This window comes from Talpa europaea (genome assembly GCF_964194135.1).
Source record: "Talpa europaea genome assembly, chromosome: 12".
Taxonomy (NCBI): Eukaryota; Metazoa; Chordata; class Mammalia; order Eulipotyphla; family Talpidae; genus Talpa; species Talpa europaea.
The window spans coordinates 86,014,642-86,037,380 of NC_140079.1; the positions used below are offsets into that span (position 1 = coordinate 86,014,642).

The 22,739-nt window shown below is 48.1% G+C and overlaps 1 protein-coding gene across 1 annotated transcript; it reads left to right on the top strand.

The window, feature by feature from the left end:
- Positions 1-7,088: 7,088 nt before the first annotated feature.
- DCTPP1 (dCTP pyrophosphatase 1) lies at positions 7,089-9,506 on the top strand (the record flags this gene model as incomplete). Its single annotated transcript, XM_084250373.1, has 3 exons — positions 7,089-7,189; positions 7,934-8,044; positions 9,206-9,506. 3 exons carry the CDS (start codon positions 7,089-7,091, stop codon positions 9,504-9,506), a joined length of 513 nt encoding a protein of 170 aa, XP_084106499.1.
- Between the last annotated feature and the right edge of the window lie 13,233 nt (positions 9,507-22,739).

Below are 22,739 nucleotides of genomic sequence, written 5' to 3' on the forward strand. Positions count from 1 at the left end.
GAGGATATTTATCCGAAAATTGAATCCAAAATGTACAATAGGAGAAAAAATGAAAATCAGAGATGAGTCAGGAGTTTCAGCCTCGAAGAAGCATTCCAGAAAGAGGCAATAAAGCAGATGGAAGAAAGAAAATTAGCAAATAATAATACAAGAAAGTTTTCTAAAATATAACGTTTGTCTTAGAAACCTCTTGAATTCCCAGCATAGTGAATGAAAAATGATCTACATACCTAGTAACAGAAAATATTTACATGATAAATTCTCTTAGCCAAGGCACTTCTAAGTGTTTTATATGTATTAACTCATTTAAACTTTCAGCAATTCCAATTTGCAAATGAAGAGGCCTCTGAGGTACAGGGAGACTAAGAAATATGTTGCACAGTCTCCTAGGCAGTCTGCCTCCAGAGTCTCTAATCTCTATGCTCTCCTTAAATCTTGGGGGAGAGGAAGATCACATACAAAGCTTTGAAGATAAGAATGCTACCAGTCCTCTCAATGGCAAATTGGAAGCTAAAAGACAATGAAGCAATGCCTTCAAAATTCCAAGGGTAAAAGGTTTTCTACAGAAAATTCTAAACCTGACTACATTTTTCAAATAAAGGTATCAAGGTATCAAAGTGGCTTCATCTTTGTACTCTTTCGCAAGAGACTACTGGAAAATGTAGTTCAGGAAAACAAGGGAGCAAGCCATGAGGAAAACATGGGGTCTGCAAACTCAACCCAGTACAGGAGAAGGTGAAGGAGGTCTCAAGGGAACAGCTGCATAGGAGTCCTAGAGAACAATCAGGTCCACTCTAGACAGTCTGTGAGGCTTCCACGAAAGGGAAAATTGGATAGTCTTGATACATTGAATTGTGTGAAAAAATTGATGAAAATATGTAAAATGAATGATAATAACATAGAAAATTAGCAAATGAAAAAAGAGCATTTATCAAAACTCCAGCCAAAAATTAACCTTTTATAACAAATGAAACAAAATCATACAGTATTATGCAACAAATATTTACTTAGTTAATATAAATACTATCCAAATAATGGCAAGTCAATCAGTTTTGCTCCTGCTCAAAGTTCTTAAATAGATTTTCACAAAACTTCTGCTACATATCACCAATTTCATCACATGGCACTCTCCCTACCCCTCTCAATAAACTCTTGCTCATTAGCCTTTCTACTCCATGTCGAACAAATCAAAACCCTTTGTGTTTGTGCCCTTTGTCTGGCACCTCATTCAGGCTCTCCACTGAGCTGGCACACACTCAGTCTCAGTCCTGTCTCAGTTCGAATTAAACCTCTTCATAAAAGTCCTCTCTGACCTTAGCCAATACGTAGCAACTCTCCAACTCATCACCCTGTATATATTGACTTCACAGCTTGCCTAAACTGTAATTATCTTGAGACTGTATTAGTTTACTCTATAATTGTCCCTTTCTGCTAGCAGAACACGTCAAGGTGGCCGGGGATGTTGTGTCTCCATGACCTACAAGTGTCTGGTCCATAGTTATGCTCAGAACATATGGCATGAATGAGGGAGGTCCCCCTGGGGGGCCTAGCACTATAGTCACACATCCCTTGTTCTTGGTGTCTCCTAGTGGTGGAAGCTGGTAGTACCAATCCCTGAAGACTAGACTGGAGGAGAAATCTATGCCTTGGACCTGGCTGCTTGCTTACACATTTCTCTAGCTGGATCATTTTTTAACTTGGGGCAGGCATTTTAAAAGGGGAGAAAAATGATTGGATGCTTCCCTGTCTTGGGTTCTCTTAATTTACCTAAAAACAAGAGTTGAGATCAAGGTCAACATCCAAGTTTTCTTTGGAGAGGAGCTGGCAGCAAAAGGGATGTACTAGCAGGTGGAGATACAAAGCTTTGGGTAAAAATCAGAACAGAATCACAGGCATGAACAGAGGTAAGAAAAGCATTGGAGGAATGGGCCTCCCTGGTGGCGCAAGGGGTTAAGTCTCAACACTATGAAGCTATCAGCAGCCACTGCAGCATGAGTTCAATCCCCAGCCAGGGAGCTGACCCACATGGCACAGCAGACCTCTCCTTTCTCACCTGCTTCTCCCCTCAGCAGTGTATTTCAATAGATTCACCTGTTCTGCTCCCCTCTCTGTCTCTGATGAATCCTCTCGCCCTCCATACCTCTGACTTACACCCCAGTTCTTCTATGCATAAATAAACAAAATAAATGTTAAAAAAACAAAACAGCAACGTGTATGGATCTACCTCCAATAAGAACAGCACTGTGGAAGACGCTGGGGATGCAGCCATGAACACAATACATATTGTTCCAGTCATCTCAGAAAACACATCAAGGATCCTTGGACACCACTTGGGCCAATAAGAAATCTTCCTAAGGAATGGTGGATAGGTTCCCAATCACCTAGCTCCTAGCTTCCCAGCACACACTATTGTCTCTGGACCACTGACTGGCCCAGGTTTCCCCATCCCAACACCACCCACCGAACTGACAGGCCCCAGTTACTTTGTTCTCCAGCCACTGCTGCCTCATCCACTCAGGGTTTTCCAAGCACCCTTACTGGGACCAGTCATATTAGCTTGGCTCTAGTGGGGGAAGGTGCCAAACTCTTGAGTAGCAGAGGGCATCTCTGTGCATTCACATTCCATGTCCATTTGTCTTGTCATGAAACATTTCTTAGCCTGCACTGAAACACCTTTGGTCTGAAAAGACCAGGAAACCCTGTCTTGGGAAATAGGTTTATTAAGGGATAGTCACAGCATGAACCGAAAAACAAGACCAAGCACACTGAGTCCCTGATCAAAGCAGGGAGGTGGGGCTGCCGAGATGTGTCAGGACAATAAAGAAAATTGGATACGGGCATTGGAGGTGTGGGAAAAGCCTAGAATGAGGCATCCAGATGATGGGGCCAATCATATGTTCAGATCTGTTCCCCTCTCCCTCATGAGGGCCTCCTCTACTCCCTTAGCTCAGTGTTGTGGAGAGCTGAGTCAGGTTAGTCTTTAGAGGATGATGCCACAAAGCAAAGAACTAAGATGTCTCTGAAGGATGATTTACAAGAGGTTTGAGCTCTGCCAGGGATCTGCTAGGGGGGGAGCAGGCAGTCCCAGAGAGTGCCTCCTCTTTCCTGTCAGTCCCCATGAACCATATGACCTGTGAGTTCTAGAAATCCTGGTCACTGACTGTTCAAAAATCTGAGATGCAGAACTCCTTAGAAAGTTGTTCTCCAGTGGTGTTTTATATTTCAGTAAAAGAGTTTTGGTTCCTGTCTGGAAAAGCTTAGCAAACACCAGGGAAGATGCTAGGGGAGGTGCTAGGCTCCTAAAAGTTCAGTTGCCCAAGCCATAAAGGCAGCCCGGTACTCTGAACTTCAGATCTGTATGTCCACCTGTCTCCAGACAGCATCTGGCTCTCCTAGAGGCAGCTGGGACTCAATATGTTCCAAACTAAATTCATCATCTTTTTTCCCACCCCAACTCCCAGCTATGTATGTCTTCATTTCAGCAAGTGGCCAAATTATGCATGCATTTACTCAAGTCAGAAATCCAGGAGTAGGGCCTCCCCGGTGGCGCAGCAGTTGAGCGCTGGGTTGCAAAGCTGCCCGTAGCTTCTGCCGTGCCGGTTCAATTCCCGGCGGCTCCCCGGCCACCAGAGGAGGGTCCCACATGGCGCGCAGACCTCTCCTGCCGCCTGCTGCTCCCCTCAGCAGTGTGCTTCGGTCCTTCTGCCTGCTCTGCTCCCTGCTGTGGCTCTGGTGAATTCTCTCACCCTCCCGCGCTTCTGACTGTACCCACTGCTTGTATGTATGTATGTATGTATGTATGTATGTATGTATCAATCAGTCAATCAATCAATCAATAAATAAATCTTAAAAAAAAAAAAGAAATCCAGGAGTGACCCAGAACTCCCTCATTTCTCCCATATCCAACTTTCATATTGCCTAACTCAGTGGTGAATTGCATGTTCTCATCTAATTTTACAGTTCACAGCCTCCCAATCAGATGTTCATCTCTTTCTGGAATATGTTCCTCTCAGCCTCCATGTCACTACACTCTGCCAACTTTCCTCCTGCCTCACCTGCCTCTCCTCCACTCTACTACTAAATGTCGGAGTACTCCAAACCTTGGTCTATCTACCTGGATTCTTGTATTATTCTCCAATTCCATGACTTTAAATGACATACTGCAAAATCTGGATCTCTAGCCCTAATTTCTCCTCTAACCCTTAAGCTCATAAATCTACCTGCCAATTTGACATGTTCAATCTTGCACCTCCTCCCCCTCATCCCAATAGGAGTCACCATCCATCCACCAAGTTGTCTGACATTCAAAACTTGTAAGTCAGGTTTGAATTTACCCTTCATCCCATCCTGCTACTTCAAAATCAACAAAGCCTATAGCTCTACGTCCAAAATATGTCTCCATACATTCAACTCCCTCCATCTTCAACCATCAGCCTGGCCCAAGTCCCCATCTCTTTTGCTTGGACAAATGCAGTAATTCATCTCCCTGCTTCTACTCTTGTCCTCCTCCATTCATTCTTAAAACAGCAGCCAGCGGGGTCATAAATACAAAGTATGAACCTATGACTCCCCTGTCCAAAGCCCTTCAAATGGTTTCCATAATTCTTTTTTTTTTTAATTTTTTTTTTTTTAGATAATCTCCATTTTTTTTTTTTTGGTTTTTTTTTTATTTTTGCCAGTGTATTTTTTTTGTGTTTTTTTTAATAATAAATTTTATTTTTATATTCCCCCATACAATTGCAAACGCCCCATTCTGACCCCAATCCTTCCCCTCCCGCCCCCCACCCCCCAAAAAGTGTCTCTGGTTCATAGTTTTTTGTTGATTTTGATTTTCACTTTCTTATATTCATTTTCCTGGTCCCTTATTTAAGTTTTCTAGATTCCTGCTATGAGTGAGACCATCCGGTATTTTTCTTTTTCTTTTTGGCTTATTTCGCTGAGCATGATCCCTTCCAGCGCCATCCATGTTGCTGCAAATTGCATGTGTTTATCTTTTTTGAATGCTGAGTAATATTCCATGGTGTATATGTACCACATCTTCTTGATCCAGTCATCTATTTTTGGGCATTTGGGTTGTTTCCAAAGCTTAGCTATTGTAAACAGTGCTGCTATAAACATAGGGGTGCAGGTGCTCTTTGGAATTGATGTTTCTGTGTCCTTTGGGTAAATACCTAGGAGTGGAATTGCTGGATCCTATGGAAGCTCTATGTTTAGTAGGTCCAGAAATCTCCACACAGCTCTCCATAGTGGTTGGACCAGTTTGCACTCCCACCAACAGTGCAGGAGAGTTCCTTTTTCTCCACACCCTCGCCAACATTTGTTGTTGCTAGTTTTTTTAATATGTGCCATTCTCACTGGTGTGAGATGGTATCTCATGGTAGTTTTGATTTGCATTTCCCTGATTACAAGTGATGTTGAACATTTTTTCATATGTCTGTTGGCCATTTGCATTTCCTCTTCAGAGAAGTTTCTTTTTAGCTCTTCTGCCCATTTTTTGACTGGATTATTTTCTTTGTTGTTGCTGAGTCTCATCAGCTCTTTGCAGATTTTTGTGATCAGTCCTTTATCATTAGTGTTGGGTGCAAAAATGTTCTCCCAGTTGGTGGGGCTTCTCTTTGTTTTTGTTATTGTCTCTTTTGCTGTGCAGAAGCTCTTTAATTTGATGTAGTCCCAGCTGTTTATCTTTGTCTTCACTATCACTGCTTTTTTTTTAAATATTTTTATGTATTTGTTTATTTATTTGTTTGTTTGTTTGTTTATACATGCACTGGGTACAGTAAGAAGCGCGGGAGGGTGAGAGAATCCACCAGAGCCAGAGCGGGGAGCAGAGCAGGCAGAAGGACCGAAGTACACTGCTGGGGGGGGCAGCAGGCGGCAGGAGAGGTCTGCGCGCCATGTGGGACCTTCCTCTGGTGGCCCGGGAGCAGCCGGGGATCGCACCGGCGCTCAACCGCTGCGCAACCCGGTGCTCAACCGCTGCGCCACCAGGGAGGCCGTTTACTGGAATCTTTTTAAAGAAAAGACATATCCTTTCAGAATGCAGTCATAGTAGTAAACCAAATGGTAACAACAAAAATTATTCCAGGGGCCTCCCTGGTGGTGCAAGGGTTAAGACACAACCCGTGAAGCTGTCCGCAGCCTCTGCAGCACGAGTTCGATCCCTGGCCAGGGAGGTGACCCACATGGCGAGGCAGACCTCTCCTGTCTCGCCCGCTGCTCCCCTCAGCAGTGTATTTCAGTAGATCTGCCTGTTCTGCTCCCCACTCTGTCTCTGGTGAATCCTCTCACCCTCCCGCGCCTCTGGCCTGTACCTCAGCTCTTGTATAAAAATAAATAAATCTTAAAAAAATAAATAAATAGTATTTATGACCATCAGAGGCAATCCAGTGTAGGGGCCAATAACAAATTCTAGACCCAAACTGCCTGGATCTGAAACTTGACTAGCCATTGAGTTAAATCACTTAATCCTCGGTTTCCTTGTCTGTAAAATGGGAATAATAATACTATCATCACCTACCTCATTGGGTTGTGTCAGGATTAAATGAGTTGCTGTGGAGATTAAATATGTGAAGTGCTTGAAACAGCTACTCTAGGCCCAGCTCCTTGGCAAGGCCTCGCTGGAACCCGGAAGGCATCCTGCGTCCTTCGGGCGTTCTTGGGTCCTGACAATTCCTCTCTCTTAAACCCTCCGCCGCTGGGGTTCTCCACTGAGCGACGCGCGCCCGCACCCCGCGACTTCGCTTTGGCGCCATCTGGCGCCCAACAAGAGCAGTGACGCGCCTGCGCCCGCCGCCTTCTGCCTTTTTCGCGTTCCTCTGAGGGAATAATCTGGCAGAGACACCTTTAAGGCGCTTGACCAAAACCAAGAATTACCGGGCCCGGACTAGGTGCGCGCGCCTGAAATTCTCTCAGATTGGTCCAATCCGGAAAGGGGGCGGGCTCTATGAAATTCCACAGAAGTAATTGGTCTTCCCTGCGGCGCCGCCGCGCTCGCTGGCGACTGTGATTGGCCAAGGGCTCCGGAGGCGGGCTGTCGCGGTGGGCGCAGGGATCTCCTGGGCAGTCCCGGGCGCGGCACCGCGGCCACAATGTCCGCGGCGGGCGGGGAGACGCGTGGGGACTCGCGGGAGGAGGGCGCTGCTGCCGCCGCGCCGTTCAGCTTCAGCCCGGAGCCCACGCTCGAGGATATGTAAGCCGCTCTTGCCCTGTCCGCTGGGGAGATCGCCGCCCTTCTCCCTTTTTCTGGGGAGGGTCCCTCCACGTGGGCTGGAAGAAAGCAGCGTCTGTTTCCGGGCCCTGCACTCCTGGCGCACCGGGGAGAACTTTGCAATCTCATCTGCAGAATGGGCTTGGCAGTGTATACCCGAGGCAGGGCAACGGCGATCCCCAGTGAGCAATAGTAGAATCACCCCTCAGCTCTGCCCAGGTGAAATACCGGAGTCGGATGCTGCTTCTGCCCGGCCTCTGCCTTCCAGGAGTGGGTGATAAGACGGGGCATATGCAGGACTGAGAGGTGGGAGACATTACTCCCTGCTGGAGGAAATCAAGGAAGGCTTCTTATGACGGATGCGCTCCTTGCTGTACCTTATAAAGCTTGGTAGAATTTAGATATGCCAGTATCCGTAGAGATACGGATATTCCCGGCGGAAGAAACTGCAGAAGCAGCAGCAGGAGGTGGAATAATGAAGAGGGTATTGTTAACTTTCGGTAGTTTGGGGTGTCTCTAGGGGCACACCCATTATATAGATGAGAAAACCAGGTCCCCTAGAGAAGAAATGATTTGCTTAAGGCCATCTAAGGAATTAGGTGAATTCCTTTATTACATGCTGCCCCTCTTCCCCCTCCCCCATTAATAACACAGCAGGACCTGCCTGGGCCCTACCTCTCATCCTAATCTTGGGACCTGGGCTTTCTCCCCTTTCTCCTCTTCCAGCCGCCGTCTCCATGCAGAGTTTGCTGCTGAAAGAGACTGGGACCAGTTCCACCAGCCTCGGAACCTTCTCCTGGCCTTAGTAGGGGAAGTGGGAGAGCTGGCAGAGCTCTTGTGAGTAGACAGAACATTTCCTATCTCTGTGGTATGGAAGAAGGGAGGGTTTATTTGATCCTCAAATAAGAGGATTGCTTTAACTCTCTTCGCTCCCAAATTCTGTTCTGGTGCTGGGGATACCTAAATGACTGAATCTTCCTGGTCCTTTCAGGGATATGAACCCTGAAAGATAGAACAAGGGTTAGGAAGTCATGGAGTATGATTAGACAATCTGATCAGATCCGAGTGGTAGAATGACCCTTGTGTCTGCAGGGTGGATGGATCACCGAGCAAATTGGGGCAGGGGAGGCTACTAAGGAAACTGGTGCATATTAGGCAAGACCAGGGCAGTCACCATGGGATGGAGAAACTAAGGCACAGAGATGTGTGCCTGCTGTGTGCAAGCTGTTCATTCATGACGGGTTTATGAGTGTCATCTGGCTGCTAGGTCTTCTACCATCAAAGAATATGACCTTGAACAAGATAGTGCAAGGATACTGACAATAAGTAGGCAAATTTGTTTGAAAAGATCTGCTGTTACAACAAGTTCTATGAAGAAAATAACACCAGGTGATGAAAAGGTAGCAAAGGGAGAAGGCTCTTCTGAGGAGGTGGCAGCCATGGGAAAATTCTAAGGGTGGAGAGGAGGGGGAGGAGCATTCCACGCAGGAGTTTTAAGTGCAAAGCTTTTATGCCAGGTCTGTTTGCAAGACACAAAGTGGCTTTAGATGGGGAGAGGGGAGAGTAGTAGACAAAGACAGGGGCAAGAATCAGCTCATGCAGAACCTGGAGGAGTTTGGGGAAGGTATAGCAAGAGAGGCACAAAATGTAATTAATGCTTTTAAGAGATGGCACAGAGTAAGGGTGGGTACAGGGCAGACTTCTACAGTGGCATAGGTCTGAGGTGGTAGTGGCTCAGTCTTTAGAGAAGTAGAATTGGATTTCAACAAGTGAAAAGTTCTCTTGGCTTAGAGAGAGACACAGCTTTGGGTGAATCATCTGCTCGGGTGTCATGCCGTACCCCGACTGCCTAGGGCCCAGAAGGGTTGAGTTAACCTTGGAGGAACTTCTAGGAGGTAGGAGTTCATTGCTGTAAGAACTGGGTGCTCTCAAGAGAGCCAGGGCCCATTGTCCTAGCTAGCATCGCTGTGTGTACCTATCTGTATGTTCTACCCCCAGTCAGTGGAAGCCCGATGAGGAGGCTGGCCCCCAAGCCTGGCCCCCCAAGGAACGGGCAGCCCTTCAAGAGGAGCTTAGTGATGTCCTCATCTACCTGGTAGCATTAGCAGCCCGCTGCCGTGTGGATCTGCCCCAAGCAGTCCTTGCCAAGATGGACATCAACCGGCGACGTTACCCAGTACATCTGTCCCGCGGCTCTGCCCGCAAGTATACAGACTTGCCCCATGGGGTCACCTCCAAAGACCAGGCTGTGAGGCCTGCAGACCTTACCTGTGAGCCTATGGGCCAAGCCTCAACCTAGAACATGGGCACAGAACCTGAACTCAGCATGGCATCTGAGGAGCAGAGGGTGGCCCGGCCGTGGAAGCTCTTCTAATCCTTTCCTAACTGATCATGGGTCTGGCAGCCCCACTTCCAGAGGTCTCAGGCCCAGAAATCTCCAGAAGACAGCTTCATTTTCTCTCTCAATAAAACAGTTTTGGTTAGCAATTTCCAGATTCTTCCTGGAGTGGTGGGGGGCAGGGAGGGGGAGGCTGTGTCCCAGAAGGTGCCAAAGAGGGGTGCCTTTGGGCTCAACTCCTGTGTATATTGTACCTTCTTCCTTTGGGGCAGAGAAATTTGAGTTCTAGCAATTCCCTGTGAGATTTCCTGCAAGGTCCTTTCCTATTCAGGCTTCTAAAGGAGTTTGGAGTCTATGTGTAGTGTTGGTTAAGAATCCACATTTTGGGGCCTCCCCTGGTGGCGCAGCAGTTGAGTGCTAGGTGCGAGGCTGCCCGCAGCCTCTGCAGTGCCAGTTCGATCCCCGGCCACTGGCGAGGGTCCCACAAAAAAAAAAAAAAAAGAATCCACATTCTGGAGCTAGCATTTCTGGGTTCGAGTACCATTAGTGATACTTAGCTGGATGGTGTTGTTCAAATCACTTCTGCACTTCAGCTTGCTCATCTGTAAAATAAATAGTATCTACCGGATAGGGTCGTAAGGTTTAAGTGAGCTATTATAGGAAGAATGCTTAGCACAGGGCCTGGCACTTAATAGGTACTATGTAAGCTTGCTGCTGTTACTGCCAGTTTGCCTTTCAACTCAGAAATTCTAAGGGTTCAGAGCAGGAAACAACAGTTAAGCCAGACCTGGGACCTAGAACTCAGCCTTAGACCCTGGGTCCCCAGCACTGAGAGCCCTCAGCCCCTCTTCCCAGCACCCAACACAAACTGGGGTCACGTGTCTGATATGGAGAACAGGGCTTCCTCTCTCTTTGCATTTGGGCCCTTAGACTCCTTCCCCACCCTCCCAAGGCCAATTTCTTATTCCACCTGTACACTCAAAGATAGTGTTGGGTGTATATGATTTACCTTTACTTTACCTCCCTTCTTGGATAAGGGGCCTGCCTCTCTCACAGGGTGGGGTAGTGCAGGGGAAAAGACCATTTAGACTACTTTTACTGTCCCTCTAAGCCTGTTTCATCATCAGTAAAATGAGGCATTCCCCTTTACTGACCTTACTCCTCCTAACCAGTGATCTCTCTTTCTAGGTAAAACAGTCCAGATTGGAACTGCTTCAGCTTTATATTCCCAAACCCACCTTTTTTCTCCCTGCCAGTGACAGGGCCTGATTTCATTTCCCTTTCCTTGATCACTAATCTCCCCTCTGTCGAATCAACTTCTCTTTCCAGTAGCCCTTCCCACCAGCCTCATACTCTCACAGCCAAGCCTCTTGAAGAAGAGATGCTTCAGTCATCCACTCTGCTTCCCCCTCCTCCCAGTTATACCCTAGTCCACTCAAGGCTGACTCTCACCCCAGCCCTCCACTGAAACTACTTTGCACTTTCCCCAAACAGTGGACACCAGAGCGGCATCTGACTGAGCAAGACAGTTCTAGTTTTCTTCCGACCTCTGTTCTTTCACAGATACCCTTCTTGGGTATCCTCTTCAGGACATGGCATCTTGCACCATATAGCTCATCCCCAAGCTCTTTTGAGTCACTCCCTAGCCCCCCATCCCCTTCCCACCCAGATTGGGGTGTAACCACTGCCCCCACTTCAATTCCTGCCCTGCTCATGCAGTGCCCCCGTTTCAGTGTCACTGCCTAAGAAATGAAGACAGCCCCATCTCATTTCCCTGTCGCCAGGTCCACTCTTAACGCCTATGGCTTCTAGCTCCTACTGTCAAGTCTACCCTTCCCCTTCCAGTCTTCCAAGGTTTCTTTGCTGCTTTGGATCCTTTAGCCTTGCTTCCAAAGTCCCTAGTGGTTTATTTCCTGCCCACCACCATCCTCCCCGCCCCCCATTTCTATCCTCCAGTGGGTCTGCAAGCTTTACTAAGTCTGACAGACAGTTTCAGGGGCTCACTCCATACTGTCCCTGTCTTGATCTTAAAGATCAGCTCAAGCACCTCTTCTGAGAAGAACCTGTAAATGCCATGATTGCTTTAAAGAACTACCCAACAGCTCCCCTCCGCCCCCCTATGGCTCAGGGACAAGACTGCAATGGCCTTTTACTTGCACCAGCTCTGCCATTCAATAGCTGTCAAAACCTACTTTTCTGCAAAAATGGAGACCAAAGATAGACCTGCTTTACGGGTACTTTGGGGATAAAAATGAGCCGATCACTTGAAGCTTCTATGAAGCTGCTATGAAGCTTCTACTAGAGCTGCTTCACTATGCTGAGCTCCTTGAGGTCCATCCTACCCACCCAAGCGCTTCAGAAAGCAGTGGCTTCTTAATCACAAACATGCTCTATTGACAGACCCTTCCGGGTGCGAGGTAGCAAGGACATGGACCACCGCAGAGTGAGGGAGGCTGCACACACAAACGAAGTTCCCGGAACCCCTTAGACTTTACAGCCCCTTTGGCTCCACGGTTCACTCAGGTCACCTAAGCCTGGGGGATACTTTCCTCCTCCCCACCCACCTCACTCACAGGCACGGGTGGGGTGAGGATATAATACTTTATTCACTATCACGGGCTGAGGGGCTGCAGTTGGGGGTGAGGTTTGCCAGGACGCGATTTGGGGAGCTCCCTGTTCCAGCCCAGCCTGCCATCCCACCCTACCGCAGACCCAGCAGAACGGGGGTGAACCGTCCAGGCTACGCAGCCCCAGGACGGGGTCTTGGCCGGCCCCTCGCAGCCACATGGCGACAAAAAACGGCGGCTCAGGTGCCCTCGCACTCCGGGCAGCGCTCGGTGGCAGTGGCGGCCGTGGCGCCAGGGGGGAGCTTGAAGTCCCGGCCGCAGCCCGCACAGATATAGAGGCGGCGCCGCATGTGCGCGCGGCGGTGGCGGATGAAGTGCGAGCTGAGGCGGAAGCGCCGGCCGCACTCGGCGCACGGATAGGGTCGCTCGCCCGTGTGCGTGCGCGCATGCTCCGCCAGGTTGGAGCGGTGGCCGAAGCGCCGGCCGCACACGGCGCAGCGGTGAGGCTTCTCGCCCGTGTGCACACGTCGGTGCTTGGCCAGCGCCGAGCTCTGAGCGAAGCGCGTGCCGCAGTCGGCGCATGCGTACGGCCGCTCGCCCGTGTGCGTGCGTCGGTGGCGCGCCAGGCACGAACTGCCGCCGAAGGCGCGTCCGCAGTCCGGGCACGCGTACGGCTTCTCGCCCGTGTGCACGCGCAGGTGCTGTGCGTAGTTGGAGCTCTGCGCGAAGCGGCGCCCGCAGTGCGCGCATGCGTACGGCTTCTCGCCAGTGTGGCGCCGCCGGTGTTGCCGCAGGTTCGAGGCGGCCGAGAAGCGCTTGTCGCACTCGGGGCACTCGTAGGGCCGCTCGCCCGTGTGCGTGCGGCCGTGTTTGGTCAGCGCTGACTTCTGCGAGAAGCGCCGGCCGCACTCGGTGCACGCGAAGGGCCGCTCGCCCGTGTGCGTGCGTGCGTGCTTGGCCAGCGTGGAGCGGCGCGCGAAGGCGCGGCCGCAGTCCGGGCACGCGTGTGGGCGCGCCGGGTCGGCCGACGGCGCTGGCGCCTCGCTCGGGACCTGCGGGGAGAGGGGCACAGGTCAGCCCTGACCGCTAGGCCCAGGCCCCCGGTCTCTGGGTCTGCGCAAGCTGCAACCTGAGTACCCCCGTTTGTAAGATAGAAAAAAACAAAAGTGCCTGCCTCCTCGTGTGCGCATTAGAAACGATACAGTGATGCAAATACCACAATGCCTAGTGTCATTCTAGCTATTCTTTATTAATCCAACAAATACTTATGGAGCACGTACACGGGGCCGGACTCTGTTCTAGCCGCTGGGTCATTCAGCCTTGTTTTAAATTTAAATTCCTGTTCTCAGGAAGACTGGATGAAGAAAAATGATATGGGGGGGGGGCTTTAAATTCAAATAGAATTAAGAAACCTTACTGGTAAAAGATAAGCAAACACCTAAAGGCGCTTAAGACTGGCTACTGAGGGGCAGCAAGACCCTGAGGCAGGAGTTGGCCTGTTGAGTTTCGGGGATGCAAAGTGCCCAGTGCAGAATGCACAGGCGAGCATAATCCACTAAGTGACAGTATGAATGAGATAGGGAACCCTCTGAGGAGTGTTAGCTGTTTGGGGGCAAGATCAGACTCAGTTAAAAAGGCTCCCTCAGGTTGCCAAGGTGGAGAATAGAAGCAGGAGACAGGGAGGAAGCTCCCTTACTGCTGTGGCCTGGCAAGAGAAGACAGTGACTCAGACCCAGGTGAGGAGGTGGAAAGTGAAAGTGGTGAGAAGTGGTCTGCTACTGGATATATTTTGCATTTTGAGACAACAAATTCAACAAAAATTAGATGTGAGGTATAAAGAAAAGAGGAATGACTTGTAGGACTTTGAGCTCAGCAACTGCAAGGGTTGCCATCTACACAGAGAGTATGGTGGCAGGAGCAACTTGGTAGATGAGATGTTTTGGATGGTATCTCCAATTCTGGATACATCTGGAGCTCAGGAAGGAGGCCTAGGCCAGAGATGTTAATTGGGAAGCTTGGAGATAGATGGTTTTTAAAGTCTTGAGAATGGATGAGGGCACTTGGAATGGGCAGAGAAAACCTGGGGCAGCAAGATGCAGAGTGGCCCGCGAAGGAGACTGAACAGGAAGAGCCAGTGAGGTAGGAGCACCAGGAGAGCATGGGTTCTTAGAAGCCAGGCCAGGATCAAGTTCCAGGCTCTCTAAAAGACTTAAGAGCAAATACCTTTTTAATTTTTTTTTAATTTTTATTTTTTAAGTGAAGAAGGCAAGGGTATAATCTCAATACTATTCTGAGGCTTGAAATGAAAAATTTTTTAAATGAGTCAATATCATGAGGTCTGGGCCTCTAGAGAGAAAATTAGAAAAAGAAAAGCTTTTTAAGAAATAGGTAAAGAGAAAACATTTTGTACTAACAGAGCATTAAGAGGAATATTGAAAGCACATTGCTCCCATCTTAGAAAAGAGAATCTCATCCCAGCAAATGTGGACCAAGAAACTAGGCACATTAATTTACCAAATGAAAGGAAACAGGTAGAGGTGGTGACAGCCAGGGAGCAATAAGTCCTTTTCTTTCTGAAGTTGCAAGGCCTTCAAGACCCTTTGTAAAAAGGCAGCAGCTTTTGGATAACCAACTCAGAAATAGAAAACAAGGTGGTCTGGGAAATTAGTGACTAGTCACATATATATCTCATATATATATCATATTTATGTGATAATAGTGATAACATTGCTATGTAAAGCTTTGATTATGTTGTTTTATCTACATCATTGTATAAAATCTTCCTGTTACTTCTTTAAGTCAGGAGTGAAAAAAAAAAATCAAGGCTCAGGGAGATTAAATTCACAGTCAGTAGGAGTCAGGACTGACTCTAGAGCCCTTAACCAGTAGACTTCCCTGTGCTCATGTGGCCAAGACTTGACAGAGGCTGGACTCCAAGTCCCCAGCTCCCTCCTTCAAGGTGAAAATGCAACCTGATACTTTAAATTGAGAAACTCCACACAGTAGGCTTGGCACAATCTAAATTCAAGGTCATATTTTCCAGTCGTTCCCTGGTTTTTGACATCTATCAGATTGATTTCAACACAACAGTCATTGTGGAGAGAACTTTTTTCATTATAGCTACATTTTCTGGTCTGTTTTCCCTTGGCACCATTCTTTAAGGTGACTTTAGCAGCCTGAGGAAGTCCTTAGGCTTCCTAAGAAAGAAATTCTTCACACGTGTCTCTTTAGTATCTCCAGCTCCAGGAGAGGGGGACTTGGGTGCCCCAGGAAGAATCTTGGTAAGACGGGCCAAGGCGAGCTCATTAACACTGCAGGCAAGTCACTCCCTTTCCTGCCTCAGTGCTCCAAGGAAGGTGAGATCACCTAGGTGAAGTCAAAACTTCCCAACTGGAGGGACGCACACTACAAGATGCAAGAGGATTCTGGGTGTTATGTAGGCAAACTTTGTCTTATTATAATCATTATTTATTTTCACAGATATTAGAAAAACAATGGATTCCATGAAACTCACAATTTCATCAATATTGTTGTTTAAATGAAGGTAAATTTATTTAACAGAACAATGTGAATCTATCTGAAGAAAAGCATTAAATATATGAGCACAACAGGTGAGTAATACACGTTACTAAAGCTTGGCAAATACCAGACAGAGGTGATCGTAAAAAGCTCTATTTGTCTTAAATCCTACAACTATTAGAAGTCAGAATAAATGGTATTTGCATAGAACCCTATAACAAGAAGCACTATGGGGATATAATGTAGTATAATAATATTTTTAAATACAACTACCGTTGATTAAGCATTCGCTATGTGCCAGGAACAATAGTTTTTTTTTACTCATGTTTTCATTGTAAATTCTCACAACCCTTTGGATTAGGTATCATTAGTTCTGTTTTATAAAAAACGATTTAAGATTCAGAAGTAAGGTTGCTGACTACCCAATGTCATCAGCTAATCAACTGCAGAGTTTGAACTGGACATCTGTCATTGTCCAAAACGCCTATCCCTTAGCCATGATGCAGTTATATCTTGCTGACATGTTTGAGGTCACCTGTGCAGCTTGTCTCGCTCCCCTTGACTCTCAAAAATCAGAATCTATCTTCTTATTGGTATAAAGTATAAAATCGATCCCTGTGCTCTAGCTCCCCCACAATGGAAGTGTGGGCCACAGACCAACACTAGCATCTGTGGGAACTTGTTAGATATGCAGTCTCAAGTCCCATCCCAGACCTACTGCATCAAAACCTTCACTTTAACAAGATCCCAGGTGATTTGTATGCATGTAAAAATTAAGAAACTTGATCTAGAAGAGAGAAGCTACTGTAGGGGAAAGCAGGTGGAAAAGGGCAAGAGGGCTAAGTAGGCTGAGAGATCACATGGGCAAAGTCTTAGAGGTAAGAAAGGGTCAGTTCTGTTTGAAGCTGGGAAATGGGATGGATCTTGATTGATTAGACATGAAACCAGGACATGAGGTCAATGGTGAAGAGCTTTGAATGCCAGACTTAGAAGCTGAGACTTTATCCTGAGGGAAATAGGAAACCACTCAAGGGTTTAAGCAGGGAGAGACAGAACTGGATGTGCAGAGAGCCCTGAGAAAATCTGTTCTATTCATTAAAGATAGATTGGATTGTGATAGGCAGAGAAAGAATACCCCAGCCCCTGAGTGCAGCATAATTAAGGCCTGTTCTGGACAATGACTTAGCATAGAACTAGGTGACAGCTAAGAGTCACAGAGTGTCAGCACTGGAAGGCGCTTTCAAGATCACTGTTTCACAGATAGAAAAACTGACACCCAGTGGGACCACACAGCAAATCAGTGAGCTATCTTATGGGCACAGTGTAAATGTCCTTGGGATGTGTGCATGGATGTGTCAATGCCACCCTCCTCCTTGGATGATCCTTCTCTGACTGGCATTCAAGGATCTTATTTTCATTATCCCATTTTACAGATGAGAAAGCCACGGCAAAGCTGGTGAATGGTAGAGTTAGGATTTGAACCAATGTTTTTAATTGCCACATGATGCCATTTACAGTCTAGTCCTCATACCTTTCATGACTAGCTCTGCCTAGCTCCCCCAACACCGTGATTAGCTCCAACCAGTCCAACCAGGTATCCCCTCCTCTCAGCTTCTCTCCACTGCACTGCTGTCCCTACCTTGGAGCAAGTTACCTGGCCTGGTCTCTCCACAGTAGTTAATGATTCTTCTAAATTGAAAATACAAACATGTCCTTCCTCTGATTTAAGGCTTCTGATGGCACCACATAACCTAACTCAGTATGTCCTATGCTGGCTTTCAACACCTTTTACTTGATGGCGCCACCCACTTCTCTTGCCTCATATCTGAGCCTTTGCCTTTGCAGTCTCCTCCTGGAATGCCCTTCCTCCTCCTCCACTTGCCAAATCAAAGTCTGTTGCACTAAACTTTCAAGACCCAAGTCAAAAGTTATCTTGTAAAGCTTTCCCCAAGGCTTGTTTGCTCTCAATCGCCTGTCAAGAGCCACCATGTTGGTCTCCCTGTTCAATTCCAGGCCCAGAATGGTCTTTGATAAAAGTGAGTTGAAAAATATCTGGAAGGATGACCTTTTTGAACTTCAGGGAGATGAATGAATAATAGCAGATATTTACATAGTATTTATTATGTGCCAGACAGTTCTTTACATGTGTTAACATATTAATCCTCACAACTCCAAGAAGTAGGTGCTATTATGATTTCCCTTTTACAAGTAAAGAAACTGAGGCACAAAGAGGTTAAACTTCCCAAAAGTCACAAAGCTGGTAAGTGAAGGAGTTGGAAGTCTACCCTAAGCTCTGGAATCTCAGTTCTTAATTTATAGGTCAAAGGTGGAGATCCACAGGGCCAGGAGAGCAAGGCTGAGCTAGGATGATGGGCTAAAGAAGCCTGAGAGAAACAACTGTAATAGTTATTTTGACTGGAAGAATTTGTCAAAGCATCCAGCCCCCTCAGTTAGGGCCCACGATACCCACTAGGGGGCAGCAGAACGTTCGCTGGCCCCTGTGCAGGAAGAAATCAGGTACCCTGGGCCCAGAAACCTGGCACAGCTGGAGGTTGAAATTAGGACTGCTTTGGCTGGGGATGGGCATCCTGTAGGACTCTGGGAAGTGGAAATATACCTGGTGATAGTTAGGGTCTTGAGTGGGTAAATAAAACTCATTCTGATCTCCACAAAATGCCTCTCTGTGAACCTTCCACACCCTCAGGGTAAAACCCAGATGTTCTACCTGGCCTCCAAAACATACACTATTCTCACCGAGGTTACAACATGACTGAATCATGTGCCCTCGTTCCTCCCAGTGCCCCACTCACTCCTCTGGGCCACTAAAAAGGCCATTCTTCCCCTCAGATTCCTACTAGTCTCGACAAACCATCCTTTTAGTAACTTGAGACCACAGGCCAGTTTTCACTGTCCAGTTTCCTCACCTGTAAAATGGAACAAATACTATCACTATCAAAGAACTGAGGTGCTTAGATCAGCGTCTGGCACACATTAAATGCTATGCAAAGTCAGCTGTTGCTGTTGCCTGACATGACCCCCCCCACTGCCCCACACCAACCCCCAAGTATGCATTAAGTTCCCATATCTGGGCTCCCACACCCCCTTGTGTCTGCAGTCACACCAGAATAACTGCTGGTACTTGTCAGTCTAACCCCACTAGACAGCAAACTCCACGAGGAACCAAGGACAGTGTTACTCTCCAGCATTCACACAGCAGGCGTGACATCTGTATGATGGCAGCATTGACAGTAGGGCAGAAGGATGGGTGGCCAACTGTGGGATTTCGGGAAAAGTAGGGGCAGGATCTCTGGCTTCTGTCTGAGGAAGGTCGGACCTGGCCCACGATTAGGAGCAAAGGGGCCCAGGGTGTGGGACACGTACCTCCTTGCTGTCCATGGGGATCTTGAGTTTCACTACCTCATATTTCTCCTCACCCTCATCTTCCTCACCCTTCACCAGCAGCACCATCTCCTCTTGCATCTCTTCCTCCTCCTCCTCCTCCTCTGTCTGCTGTTCGCCAGGCATCTTGGTGTCCTGGGGCGGGGAGCTGGGTCAGAAGCTCAGGACCCGCCCCCATCACTATGGCCCTGGCCCAGGCGAGGCGGTGCAGCCCTGGCTTCTCCCGCCCGGCCCTGGTCTCTGGGTCGGGCCCTCTCCCCTCCACCCTGGCCCGGCCCCACCCCCAGCACTGCCCCGGGTCCAGCTCCGAGAACACTAGTTCACCCCGCTCGTCCCGGCATTCAAGGCCTTGAACAGTTCGAATCTCCAGCCCCGGCGAGTCGCCACCCTCCCCGCGCTGAGTCACTCCTCGGCGCCCAGATCTGCGGCCCCGAGCTCTAGGTCACGGGCTGGAGGCGGGAGCGGGGCGGAGACCCTGGGGGGTGCGCACTCACCGGCCGCAGGTTCGGCGCTCGCGCTGCCCCAGGCCAGGGCGCCGGGCGGTCGGGCACTCAGAGGCCGCGGCTCAGGGGGCGGGGCGGGCGGGGCCTGGGAGGCGAGCGGCCATTGGCCAGGATTCCTGGTGCCGCCCCTGGGGGCGGGGCCCAGGGAACCCAGGCGTCCGGCCGCGACTGCAGTGGGCGGGTGGCCACCCCCGGACCCGCGCCCTGCGCGGCCCTCCGGCTCCCGGGGGCCCCAAGCCGTCCCGTGCCGGCGTTGCAGGTCCTCGCAGCTCAGTTGTAACCTACCTTCCAGGCTCGCCTCCTGTGACTGACTCGGAGATCTCCGCTGCTGCCAAGCGCGTCTGCTCCGCCCGAAATAGGCCACGTGCGCTCCCGCCCCGGCCTGGGCCTCTCGCGGGCGCCCCGCCTGGAGGGCGGACCCTGCTGCCTCTCCTCACCCCTGCCCGTCTCATTTTTCATCCTCTCCCGTCTTTTCTCCTTTCCTGGTGTCGCCCTCCTGGTGGCCTGGTCTCTGGGATAGCTTGCTCCTTGAATACATACTTAGCAAATCAGCTGCTGCTTGCTGGGCGGTGTGCCTACTCTGAGCCAGCGTTTTACTAAAGCGTCTTTACACACTTTATCACTTTTTTTTTTTCTTTTAAGACTAGTCAAGAGCGGTAGTGAGGAGGGGAAAAGAGTTGAGTAAGGAGTTTGATCTGTAACGGATGGAACAATTGATATAACTCACTACCTTCCGACCAACCTTTATCTCCTTTGATCTGCACAAAGGTGGATACATTTTACAAATGAGCTAATTGAAGTTTGGAGGTAAACTGATTTGCCTAAGTTAACAACGTAAGAGTTGTCACAGCATCCTGACAAGTAGTAACCCAGATGGAGAATTACCCAGTGACCCTATCCAGTCCACAGAACTACCTTGTGCGGCCCTCAGGGTGTTTTTCTTTCAAAAATTAGTTTGGGCAGTGGGGGGATGGGGAGACAAAATAAATAAAAATTAGTCTGAAAAAAAGGGCTCTCTTACAAACTGTAGTTTTCAGCATTTAAACGTTGAAATATTTCATATAAAATCTATTTCCCACGTCTTGAAAAAGTTATCTAATTCTATTGAATGGGCAATTAAGATTCAGATATGATGAAAGAAAAGCGAAATATACATTGCTTATAATTCCCTACCTTCTCTTTAGGACAGTCCTGTGGGGATCAATAATATTATCTCCCTTTGATAAATGAGAAAATTAAATCTTAGTTGAATTTGTTCAAAGTCATATCACCACAAGAAGCATGCTCTTTCTGTTATCCCAAATCTCTCTCAGAAATGAGGTTACATGAGGAAACTGGTGGTAGGACCAGGACTCTGAACATCAGTTCACAGAGCCTAGGGCATAATTCAGATCCTTTGATTAAATCTGGTCAAACTTATGCTCTTCTTGGGAAAAGGGGACAAATACCTAGATACTCACATTCAAGATCCCCAAAAGCCACTTTGCGTGTGTTCATCTGCTCACCTAGTATTTACTGGGTCCTGTTATGTGCCTGGCACCATCCTAAGTTTTGGGTATGCAGTAGTGAACAAAACAAAAATCTTGGGTGCTATGGCACCTCTAAGGTTGTAAAACATATAAGCAAGTAAACAAGATAATTTCAGATAGTAAACGTCCAGGAAGGAAACAGGGCAAGATGATGCAGCAGCCAGTGGCTATGGTTGGGGGCAGGGAGGGCACCTTTGAGGAAATAATGTTTGAGATGAAACTTGAATGGCGAGAAAGGGTTAGCCATTTGAAAATCTGAAAGAAGAGTATTCTAGATCGAACTCTAGACATCTTAAGGTGAGAATAAGCTTGAGGAACAGAAGGAAGACTGTGATAAGTGCAGTGAGGTGACAAGGAGAAATGTAGTATGTGAGGTGGTGGAGAGGTAGGCAGGGACCAGATTATGGTTGGAAACCCAACTCTAGCAAAAGGTAAGAACTGGGGGCCTCCCTGGTGGCCTAGGGGTTAAGTCTTAGCACTGTTACCACTGTGGCCTGAGTTTAATCCTTGGCCAAGGAGCTGACCCACATGGCGCAATAGACCTGTCTCACCTATTGCTCCCCTCGGCAGAGTATTTCAGTAGATCCACCTATTCTGGTCCCCACTCTGTCTCTGGTGAATCCTCTCACACCCTGCACCTTTGGCCTACATCCCAGTTCTTCTATGCCTAAATAATTTTTTTTTAAAGGCAAGTCTGCTTGTCTTGACTCAGAGAACCAGTAAGAAGGCTCAACTGGGAGCAGTGAAAGACCCTACTGGTAGGATTTCTTGCTGTGGGAGGACTCTGCAACAGGTGCTTGGAAAACAACTCTGTCCATTTGTTCTATAAACAGGTACCTACCTGGAATCAGGTCTAGTTCCTGTTCTTGAGTAAAGAAGACTATGAACAATATATGACTAGATATAAACATGAAATATAAATCAATATATGAAAGAAATAGGTGTTCTGACAGAAAAATAAGAGTAGAATGAGTGAATAACTCCCTTGAAGGATATGGATATTGGGTGCAAGCGGTACTGAGGAGGTAAATGTGAAAGGCATTCAAAGTGGAAGTTTGCCAGATTTGCGAGGTGGTAGCAGCCTGTGGGATTGTAAATTCTTGTGAAGAGCACATGGTGTTACAAGGACACTGTACACAAATGCATCTAGTCAGGCCTATTGTATGCCAGGTTCCCATTAGAAATGGAAGGAAGAAAACTGAATTTGGAAGTCTTTGTATCTTAGTCCTCATTACTCTGCATTTCACTAGTTGCCTTCAGCCTTACCTCTTCCCATCCCCACCTGCTCCCTTTCTTAGTTTACTCCAAGTCCCACTTTTTTTTTTTTTAAAGATGTATTTACTTATGCATAAAGAGCTGGGCCAGAGGTGTGGGAGGGTGAGAGGATTCACCAGAGACAGTGTGGGGAGCAGAACAGGCAGATCCACTAAAATACACTGCTGAGGGGAGCAGCAGGCAAGACAGGAGAGGTCTGCTGTACCATGTGGGTTAGTGCCCTGGCTGGGGATCAAACTTGTGCTTCAGTGGCTGCCTATTGCTTGATAGTGCTGAGACATAACCCTTTGTGCCACGAGGGAGGCCCTCCAAGTCCCTCTTTTAGTTGCAATTGTTTCTTCTTTGGAGAGGTCTTTGGATCATATAGGATTCACTCTTGCATCAATGTTTCCTTCATATCCT